This window comes from Corythoichthys intestinalis, chromosome 18 (assembly GCF_030265065.1).
Source record: "Corythoichthys intestinalis isolate RoL2023-P3 chromosome 18, ASM3026506v1, whole genome shotgun sequence".
Taxonomy (NCBI): Eukaryota; Metazoa; Chordata; class Actinopteri; order Syngnathiformes; family Syngnathidae; genus Corythoichthys; species Corythoichthys intestinalis.
This window is the reverse complement of record NC_080412.1, coordinates 28,925,664-28,937,584: the sequence shown is the minus strand read 5'-3', so window position 1 is coordinate 28,937,584 and position 11,921 is coordinate 28,925,664. Positions and strand designations below refer to the sequence as shown.

Sequence of the window (11,921 nt, the reverse complement as noted above, 5' to 3'; positions counted from 1 at the left end):
GGTAGATTGAAATAAATAGCCAGTTATGGATATGCGGTGCTAAACAAAAGCGTTTTTAGCCCTGATTTAAAAGAGCTAACAGTTTGAGCAAACTTCAGACATTCAGGTAACTTGTTCCAGAGGTGAGGAGCATAATAACTAAATGCTGCCTCACCCTGCTTGGTTCTTGTTCTTGGAATATGCAGAAGACCCGTTCCAGACGACCTTAGGGGTCTAGATGTCTCATAGGAATCTAACAAGTCAAGCATGTTTTTTGGTCCAAGGCCATTAAGTGTTTTGTAGACGAGCAGTAGTATTTTATAGTCTACCCTTTGACTCACTGGAAGCCAGTGTAGCGATTTCAAAACCGGTGTAATGTGGTCCAGCTTCCTTGTATTTGTGAGGACTCTGGCTGCAGCATTCTGTACTAGCTGCAGCTTCCTGACTGATTTTTTATCAAGACCCGTAAATATACCGTTGCAATAGTCCAATCTGCTGAAAATGAATGCATGCATAAGTTTTTCCATGTCTTGTTGAGTCAGAAGCCCCTTAATTCTGGTTATATTTTTTAGGTGGTAATAAGCGGATTTAGTGACGGACTTTAGATGGCTATCAAATTTTAGGTCTGAGTTAATAATTACGCCAAGGTTTCTTACTTGATTTGTAGCTGTAAGTGACATTGTGCTAAGTTGCCTGCTTATCTTTGACCTTTCCTTTTTTGGCCCAAAAATGATCACCTCTGTCTTCTCCACATTTAACTGGAGAAAATTCTGGCATATCCATTCATTGATTTGATGAATACATTTACTCAGGGAGACTAAGGGACTATAATCATGTGGGGACACAGAAATATACAATTGTGTGTCATCTGCATAGGCGTGATAGGAGATGTCATACTGTTCCATCATCTTAGCTAACGGAAGCATATAGATGTTAAATAAGAGTGGTCCAAGAATTGACCCTTGAGGGACTCCACACGTGAATTTGGCTCGTTCTGACTGATAGTTTCCGATTGACACAAAGAAATCCCTATCATGTAAATAGGATGTGAACCACTGAAGAATAGTGTCAGTAAGCCCTACCCACTGTTCCAATCTGCTGAGTAGTATGTTGTGATCAACCGTGTCGAATGCGGCGCTGAGATCCAATAGTAACAGAACAGATGATTTGCCTGCATCGGTATTCCGACGAATATCATTTAGGACTTTGATAAGCACGGTCTCGGTGCTGTGTTGTGGCCGAAATCCAGACTGAAATGAGCTAAAAAGATTGTTTTGCATCATAAAAGTCTTGATCTGTTCGAACACAACCCTTTCGATAATTTTCCCCAGGAATGTCAGATTTGATATTGGCCTGTAATTGCTAATGGTTGAGGCATCCAGATTAGTTTTTTTTCCAGATTATTAGGTTTTTTCCAGATTAGGTTTTTTTAAAGGCCTCACCTTTTCTCCTCCAAACATATTGCTGGGCATTGTGGCCAAACAGCTCCGTTTTTGTTTCGTCTGACCACAGAACTTTCCTCCAGAAGGTCTTATCTTTGTCCATGTGATCAGCAGCAAACTTCAGTCGAGCCTTAAGGTGCCCCTTTTGGAGCAAGGGCTTCCTTCTTGCACGGCAGCCTCTCAGTCCATGGAGATGCAAAATACGCTTGACTGTGGACACTGACACCTGTGTTCCAGCAGCTTCTAATTCTTGGCAGATCTGCTTTTTGGTGATTCTCGGTTGAATCTTCACCCTCCTGACCAATTTTCTCTCAGCAGCAGGTGATAGCTTGCGTTTTCTTCCTGATCGTGGCAGTGACAAAACAGTGCTATGCACTTTATACTTACAAACAATTGTTTGCACTGTTGCTCTTGGGACCTGCAGTTGCTTTGAAATGGCTCCAAGTGACTTTCCTGACTTGTTCAAGTCAATTATTGTTCAAGTCAATAATCACTCACAAGAAATTGCTAATTCGTGTTGCTGTATGTATATTTTTGACCCAGCAGATTTGATCACTTTTTCTGTTAACCCATAATAAAGTCATAAAAGAACCAAACTTCATGAATGTTTTTTGTGACAAAGAAGTATCTGTTCCAATCACTCTATCGGAGAAAAATCAGAGTTGTAGAAATAACTGGAAACTCAGAGAGCCATGACATTATGTTCTTCACAAGTGTATGTAAACTTTTGACCACAACTGTACATTCACAGGTTGTGACTCTGCTAGTGGCTTTCATGGCAAAGGCAAAAAACCCCAAAACATTTTCTGTTGCATGTCATAAGAAAAGAATACCTGACTGGGTTTGCAAAGCTGGGCAGCAGTTTTCAACTTGACTTACAAACATTTAACACGTTGTGTAAATACGTGTGCCGCCTGTATGGCCAGTCATCTGCCAAAAATTTAAATGATGCCAGATACAGATCTTTCTGTGTTGCCTCGTCAGCCTTGCCAGAACACTCTATTCCCCCAACAACTGATGCTCTGTACTAACATTGCAGGAGAGTAAACTATCAAATCTGACACGGGAAGATGTTCTTGTATGTCTGCAAAACTTTCTAAGCATGCGAGAATATTTTCAAAGAAACAGAAGACACTCGGACAGGATGATGACTTGGATGAAAGCGATTTTGAGGAGTAATATTGTCATGTACGGTTTGACTATTTTTATTTCTATTTTTTAAAAAAACTTTCTCAATATTTGTATGTGTAATAATATGTATTTTCATATTATTAGACACTGCCATGTTTAAATAAATGTGGTATATCATACTTGTGAATGATTCCAACCTTTTGTGTATATACAGTGTGATTCGAAAAGACTGCCAAAATTATAATGCCATGTCAAAAATGAAAAACATTACAAAACTCTACCTTGGACAGATGTTGGAAGTAACTTTAAATTCAATTTCATGTTTTTAAAGTATTCAAATATGGCCATCACCAGCAGCATGGACAACGTCAAGTTGACATGAGAATTCCTCCCGAATGTCGTGTTCCACTGCATTGATTGCGTCTGTTATTCGATCTTTCATGTCATTATTTGCTGGAAGTGGTGGAACATATACTTAGTGTAAAACATACTGTATGTTATGTGCCATAAAGATGGATAATGAACGTTGTCTTTAACATACCAACACGTCCAGCAAGTACCGATGACTTGAAATATCAAACAACAGTTACAATCAAGACAATGGACCGCGACATGCACACGTTTGAGAGGAATTCTCTTCTCGGCTTAATTTTGTCCGTGCTGCTGGTGGTGCTCACATTTGAGCTTGAAACATGAAATACAACTTGAAGTTATCTTCAACATATGTGTCCATCACATCTTTTGTGATGTTTTTCTTTTTCGAAGTATCCTGATGATTTTGGCAGATTCTTTTTTAATCACCCTGTATTTTTTGTTATTCCATTTTTTGCCATGATTCAGATTTAGGAGGGCGTGGTAGAGATTCGGTTGATTTTCAGCCATTTATGATCATGGTGTGCATTGTGACTAAGGCACCAATACTTGTTTCAAATGTCTGGTAGATGTGTTTATGACATTTGATAAAGATTTTGTGTTGCCAGAATTAATATAGCACTAAAAACAGGCAAAAACAGCAACACCAGATTTGTATTTTTGTGTTTTCACATCAAGATACATTTCTGGCTGGTGACAGAAAGTTAGGAGGGTATTGGCTTTGAAAAAATGTATTCAATGTGTAGATCCACCGTAGTGGAAGGAAATCCATTTTCTAAGCACTTTTTCCATGGTCCCAATACAGCTTATACATAGTGTATACATATATATTTGAAATATTTAATATGTTAAAATTTTTAAGTATATATTGAGTGGAACATAATATTTAATCAAACAATGATTCAAATAAAAAATAAATGTGAATGTAAAGTAAAATAAATTCAGGGTCAGTGTGGCTGTGTTTCTATTGGTGTGGTTCTATTGACAAGCTTATTCTCCTTTTTGAAGAGTCGATAAGCTTTTTTTTTTTTTTTTTTTTTTTTGATAGAATTGAAATAAAAAATCATTTTGGGGCAAGGCTTTATATAATATCAGTCACAAGTTCAATAATTTTACATTGTGGTGTTTTTATGATTGTTTTCCCCCTACGTGGTATTGCTTGACAAACACATTCATGGGCAATTTTTTAAGAAAATGAGGACAAAGCTTTTCAAACGTCATGTCATTTTATTGTACAATCAAGGCAGGTCACACAAAGAATACAATATGACAGTCTAAAACATTTTGCAGAAGCCTAAGACTGTTTCCCCCCAAGTCACTGTCAGAAAGTTCACAATTCTTTTTGTTGCAGGTGAATTACAATAGACTTGTACATATACATCATGCTAGTATTAACATGCCACGAACTAACAAAGCCATAGAGTCAAAAGGGATGCCATGCACATGTTTCTTTGTGTTGATGGCAGTACAGTTTGAATGCGTCCCATGTGCAGGTGGAGGAAAGCTTTATCAGGACACAATAACAGTTTAATCAGAAGCGACTGACAATGCAACGTGACAGCAGAGATGGTACAGAAACGGAACCCTGAGGCTCTGATCTCTCAGGCCATACACCAGCGAACCCAGACCTCTGGGCAGTAGGATAAAGCATATGAACAAAAAATATTGGAGTCGCATGAAATCCAGCCATTCAAAGAAAGTGGCGATCCTTGATAACAGAGTTATGTAGAGCACTGACAAGAGGCAGAGGCCCAACTGGAACAGGTGCAGCAGCAGTGTGTTACGAGCTTTAGTTGGGGAGTCTTTGTCTGCGGCCGCTGATCTGGCCACAATGATTACAGCCACGTAGCTGAAGATAATGCTCAGACCTGCTGAGATGAACACAAAAAACGTGGAAACAGTGTGGTGGATTTGACCGGCAGACACAAGGAGCAGGGTGTTGTGGCTGCAAAACTCTGTCATTTGCAGACTCTCCAGTTGGTCGAAAGGAAAATAATATATAAATAAAAATGCCTGAATGAGAACAGTGAAAATACAAAAGCTCCATAAGGCGCACACGATCACTGCCGTGGTCCCGACGGTAGTAACGGAGGCGTGTCGGAGAGGGTGGCACACAGCCACATATCTCTCCAATGACATTGCGACTAGCAGTACAGGAGACATTCTATTGAGAAGACTGCCAAACAAGCAGAAAAGGACGCACACGGGATACGAGAGGGTGACGCGAGAGGCGCTCAGACAGTACATTAGCTGGCTGATGCTTAGCTGAAGCGTGTCTACAAGAAGCAGGTTGAATAACAGGATGTAGCGCGCTGTTTCACGAAAAACACCTTTACTCCTCAAGGTGAACAACATAGCCCCGTTGACAAAAAAGATGATTGAGCAGAAGGTGTTGGTCAGGGTGATGGCTACCATCCGCTCCAGAAAGCCCACCCTGACAGTCACGTTGGACAGCAAAAAAGGTTGCATGAATGTCTAAACGTTCTCCAGCTTGTTGAGTCACATCACAGCAGACTGACTGCCTGGTAGACGGCTTTATATGTTTGCTTGCACCATGTTGACCCATCAGGTCACCATGACACACCACCAGTAACCCCACCCCTTGTGAGCATCACATTGAAAGTTTGAACGTCTATCACCGTCAGAGGCAGCCATTGAGTAAATTTAAGAAATAACATTTTGCCTTTAGAACAGTACAAAGGTTGTTTGTTAGCCCTTTCACGTACAGTGGTCACAGCAGTGGACAGCTATTTAAAGTTTAACCCTTCAAAGGACAAGTGAGAATTTTTTGTCATTAAGACACAAATATTAGTAATTATTATTATCATATACTAGTAAATATTTTTATTTGCTAATCATTATTGTATTTTTTGTGATATATTTATATAATTATATAAATAGATTTTGAAATGAATACAATGTTAATAAAACCTAAATTAATTTTATGATGTTCATAGTAATAGTCAAAAATGGATAAAAACAAAATACACTCTGATAAAAAAAATTAAAAAAAACTTCTTAAAAAAATAATAAAGCCTAGAACCAGGTAGCACCCTTAGTATCAGTAATATTAAAAAATAAAAATGCCATAGTATTTTACTGATTGCATGCCATTGAGGATGCAATCCATTTAGACTGGGAGGTTCAGTCAATTGCAACCAGTAGTGGCGTTGTCAGGCCTTAAATATTCTTAAACACCCCCCTAAAAAATTTGGCGTTTTATTATTTTTTTAAATGCTGACATATTCACTATGAAGTTGCCAGAATATCAGTTTAGCCCAATAATCATATAACCTGTCATTATTAACTTAAATATGATCATAAATCTGTCCGTATCCCCTCACTTCATTGAGTAAGGTAGAGAGCCCCCTCCGTGCGTCATTGTCCAATCCATTCCACATATCATATATTTCATATAAAGAGCGGCCACACCACTAAAAGTTCAGTCGCTTTATTCCTGTGACCTTGCTCAAACCGACATCGTGTGTGTACCTCTGACGCACACAGAGCAGAGCATGAATGTCAATAGATGGGTGAAGCATGGGCATAAGAAGGTTTTTAAAGAAAGTGAGTATATATCATTGCTGGTAGTAAAAGTTAGTTAGCTCCAGGCCCCTACTAACAGCAGAAAGTCCCATATAATGAATAGACCAAATGCTTTGCGTCTGACAAATAATAACCTGGCTTGCATACTAGTACAGAGAATCTCTGCGCACATCTTACCTTTGTTGTTTTGTGGTCAAAAGTTTGAAATGGATTGTGAAGGTCCAGGTTGTGTATAAAGTTAAGGGTTTTTACTACTATCTTTGGGTTGACTTTCTTCTGGAGCATCAGCTGTGTTTCTCACTTTACGCATAGAATAGCTCATTTATGTACTGTGTACAGTACAGGCCAAATGTTTTGGACACACCTCATTTAATGCAACACAAATGAAGGACCAAACGCCAAATGTTAAGAGTGTGCAAAAAAGTAATCAGAGCAAAGGGTGGCTACTTTGAAGATAATAGAATATTATCCATGTTTTTAGTTATTGTACCTGTTTTTTTTTTTTTTTTTTTTTTTTTTTTTTGCTAAGTACATAATTCCACACATGTTCATTTATAGTTTTATTACCTTCAGTGAGAATGTAAATAGTCATGAAAATAATGAAAACGCATGGATAAGAACGTGTGTCCAAACTCTTGGCCTGTACTTTATGTATATATGAATATATGTATAATGTTTGGATATTTGTTGGGGTGCGTGTTTGGGTGTGTTTGCGTGTGTAATGCAAATTAGCCTGACCCAGATATTACTTAAATTCAAGTAATTTGTAGTATTTTTCAGGGTTTGAATGTACAGCGATTTTTGTTACACATGTGCCCAAAATGTAATCTGCGAGATTTACAAATAATTGGGGACAAACAATTACTGTTGTGTTGTGAGCGAAAGTCATGGCATTACACTCTCTGTCTCTGTCTCTCGCTCTCTCTCTCGCTCTCTCTCTCAATTTATATATATTAGGGGTGTCAAACGATATTTTTTTAATCGCGTCAATTACAGCTTAACAAATTGATTAATCGTAATTAATCGCAATTAATCGCAATTAATCGCAATTCAAACTATCGATAAAATATGCCATATTTAGAATAGAAAGACTTGTAGTTCTTAAAAGATAAATGTTAGTACAAGTTATAGAAATTTTATATTAAAACCCCTCTTCATGTTTTCGTTTTAATAAAATTTGTAAAATGTTCAATCAAAAAATAAACTAGTAGCTCGCCATTGTTGATGTCAATAATTACTTACACAATGCTCATAGGTGCTGAAGCCTATAAAATCAGTCGCACCCAAGCGCCAGCAAAGGGCGGGAAAACTCCGAAAAACAGAACAAGTACACCTTTCACTGTGCTGTCATTTTAATCTGTTTGAGCAGGGCATTTGTGCGTTAATTGCGTCAAATATTTTAACAGGATTAATTTAAAAAATTAATTACCACTCGTTAACGCGATAATTTTGACAGCCCTAATATATATATATATATATATATATATATATATATATATATAGTTTTTAATCGAGTTATTTACAGCTTAAAAATTAATTAATCGTAATTAATCGCAGTTAATCGCAATTCAAACCATCTATAAAATACGTCATATTTTTCTGTAAATTATATATATATATTCTATAAAATAAATTGTTGGAATGGAAAGACAAGACCGATATATACATTCAACATACGGTACATAAGGACTGTAGTGGGCATTTCACTCTACTGTCATTTAAATCTGTCTATGCTGTCCTCACTCCGAAGCGTCTACTTTTTCCAAAGCTAGACAGCTAGTGAACGACGCCTTAATAATCAGACTTCTTCCTTTTTCATCTGATTTATTAATAAAATGGTCTCAAACCATTGTCCTCTTTAGACCGTCGTAAAACTACAAAAAAAAAGTACACAAACATTGCATTAGCAACAACGTTAGCTTAGCACGCTATACAGGTTCACTAAACATAAACAAAAAGAGTCTCATACAAAAAATATGACATTTCGCTAACATAATATGTACATTCTTTACAACAACCATACTTACGGACAAATCTTGTCCAAGGATCATATAAGCACAACATTACAACGTAGGCGTCAGCCCGAAACGTCGTGCAGCCATATTGAATTGGCAAGAAAACAATAAACCATGTCGCAAAGCGACCACAAGAGTTCGCTGTTAAACAGCACAAAAAGCCTTGCTGTAAAACATACCAAAAGGCAGAATATTGTCTGAGCGGGACATGTGTGTTAATTGCGTCAAATATTTTAACGTGATTAATTTAAAAAATTAATTACCGCGCGTTAACGCGATAATTTTGACAGCCCTAATATATATATATATATATATATATATATATATATACATACATACACACATATATATACATACATATATACACATACATATATACATATATATCAGGATATAAATTATTATTAATTATTAGAGCTGGGAATCTTTGGGCACCTAACGATTCGATTACGATTGTCAGGAAAACACAGGCAGGCAGGTGATGTGGACCCATTTCCAGGGGAAACAAAAGGCAGCAAGGCTGGTGGCGGTGAACTCAAAAAACGTTTTAATAATAACTAACCAAAAGCACAGAGTACAACCAAAAGGACTGGGGATCAAAAAGGCAATGTTCAAACCAAAACCTACTTGAACGGAGGGACTGGTACATGAGGGCTTGGACAGGACCTGAAATTGACGTTGACATAGACAATCACGCAAGTGTGAAAAGAAAATGGGAGCTTATATACGCACACGCAGACAAGGGGTAACGAGACAACGAGGAACAGCTGGGCAACACATGAGGATGCAGGTTGGAGGATACACTAGGAGCAGGTACAACAGGTGAAATCAATGGGCAATCACAGGGACAAGTCACACTCGGAGAAAACCAACACAAAACCTAACAACGATTCAGAGGCTCTTATTCGATTATAAATCGATTATTGATGCACCCACCCCGCCTTCCAAAGTTGCTCAAAAATCCTCTCAGGCTAAACAAAACTACTATTTTAGTATCAAGTTAACAGTTAAAACAGTAAATAAAACACTCAAGACCCCATTCTCTATCAGCAGCTTTAAACTACATTCAATTAATTTAATGCTGTGAATCAACCGTTTAAGTTGTTAAAGTTGCTCCCGTTATTCCATAATTTCCCATCTGGCTACTTACGACATGTGAAAGTTTTAAAACTGTTTCATCATTTAAAGATAGATTCAAGTCAATATTTTGCCGATTTAGGGGTATTTTAGATAAAAAGTAATTAGGTTCGCTACAATATTGCTTTAAGATGGCGGCTGTTTACTAGCGTCGGCAAGTCTGTCATTTCACATCTAGTTCTACATATATGTGATATCTACCATAGCTGTATGTTTGTTGCAACTAGCAACTGGGCTCTGTTTGTAGCGGCTGAAGGCTGCAGCCAGGAGTTATTGTTTTTTTTTTTTTTTATCTAGAGGCATGAGTTGAACATGATATTTACTCTCGGTCCGATCCTCATTGCGTCCCGAAGACCGTGGCGTCCCAATGAACGCGCTGACTGTGTTTTATTTCCGCTGTACCTGGTAAGAATCGGAAATTTCACACACCTCTATTAATTATTAAATATATACATAAATTAGCAGTCTTTGTTTTTGCGCTTGTACGCGACGTTCACTTACATTCTGCGCAACTCCTGGGGGCTAAGCCCCCCCTTTCTTAAAACTGAGTGACGTCCCTGGCAATCAGTGAGTTAAATGAGTGCCCTGTAAGAGAGAGAGACAAAAAGAAGTCATAATACATGCATGAAAAGGTTAATTTCACGTTGTAAATAGTAACACCCCAAAGTTACAGTATGTGTCATAATGTGACATCAAAAATATAACCAATCCGCCATGGTGCTCTATCAGACAACGGCTTAACAGACAGCACTCTTGACCTCTGACTCTTGTGTATGTGCTTCCATGACGTGTTTGAAGCCGATCATCACTACAGCGCACACATAGGCGGATCTACTATTCAGGCGAAGTAGCAGATCGCCTTAGGCCCCCAACCAGTAGGGGGCCCCCAACCAGTAGGGGGCCCCCAACCAGCTGCCCTTGCCCCAACGAGCAAGGGCTTGTGCCACCGGAGCCAGCAGCACCCCCAACTATTCGTCATGTATAATTATGTCAGCATACCAAACAAATAAAACAAAAAAGAAAGCCATTTGAATGCTTCATTTATATTATCTCTCCCCTACACACAGGCACTACAATGGACTGTTCCACGACGACGGACTGAGTATCAGTCGCCTAGCTTCATTTAGTGCCGTTTAGCTCCGCTTAGCTGTTCGTTAGCTTCACTTAGCTCTCCCGCGTTTTTCACGCCACACAGCTTGCTATTTTTACAACATACTTGCTACTTTGCATGTCGGATATTGTTTATTTCGAACACATGAGTGAACGTGCTCTCCATGAGAGCCAAAGTGCAGTGAGCGAGGGAGAAGTTGAGAACAGGCCGCTAATGCCTCTTTTAACTGTCTTCTTCTTCACACCGAACATAAAATACATGACAGCACAGCCTGTGGTGAAAAAATGCAAGTACAGTTCCAATCAGTCATGCAATAACACTCAACAGCTGTTTAACAGCATTTGCTAACGAAAAAAAAAATTAAATCTATCAGTGACACCACAAGCAACGACGAAGAATGTTTTTTTTTACGGAGTGTAAAGCTTTCGGTTAGCGGTTTAGCGAACGTACCTCCGGTGAACATTTCAAAATAAAAGCACGTCATGTTCGTCATATTAATAACGATTTCTGGAGTTAATCCCACATACCCCACAATATTAGACTCAGAATTAATTAGGGCTGTCAAACGATTAAAATTTTTAATCGAGTTAATTACAGCTTAAAAATTAATTAATCATAATTAATCACAGTTAATCGCAATTCAAACCATCTATAAAATATGCCATATTTTTCTGTAAATTATTGTTGGAATGGAAAGATAAGACACAAGATGGATATATATATTCAACATACGGTACATAAGGACTGTATTTGTTTATTATAACAATAAATCAACAAGATGGCATTAACATTATTAACATTCTGTTAAAGTGATCCATGGATAGAAAGACTTGTAGTTCTTAAAAGAAAAATGTTAGTACAAGTTATAGAAATTTTATATTAAAACCCATCTTAATGTTTCCGTTTTAATAAAATTTGTAAAATTTTCAATCAAAAAATAAACTAGTAGCCCGCCATTGTTGATGTCAATAATTACTTGCACAATGCTCATGGGTGCTGAAGCCTATAAAATCAGTCGCACCCAAGCGCCAGCAGAGGGCAGCAAAACTCCATAAAACACAACAAGTGAGCGTTTCACTCTACTGTCATTTCAATCTGTCTGAGCGGGGCATCTGCGTTAATTGCGTCAAATATTTTAACGTGATTAATTAAAAAAATTAATTAACGCCCGTTAACGCGATAATTTTG

At 37.9% G+C, this 11,921-nt stretch overlaps 1 protein-coding gene across 1 annotated transcript; it reads right to left on the bottom strand.

Moving 5' to 3' along the window:
- Nucleotides 1-4,451: 4,451 nt before the first annotated feature.
- On the bottom strand, nt 4,452-5,393 carry LOC130906883 (odorant receptor 131-2-like). The gene has a single exon (XM_057821564.1). It carries the CDS (start codon nt 5,391-5,393, stop codon nt 4,452-4,454), a length of 942 nt encoding a protein of 313 aa, XP_057677547.1.
- Between the last annotated feature and the right edge of the window lie 6,528 nt (nt 5,394-11,921).

Bases quoted from the DNA above. Each gene is read 5' to 3' on its own strand.
- LOC130906883 (XM_057821564.1), bottom strand. From the start codon at position 5,393: ATGCAACCTTTTTTGCTGTCCAACGTGACTGTCAGGGTGGGCTTTCTG.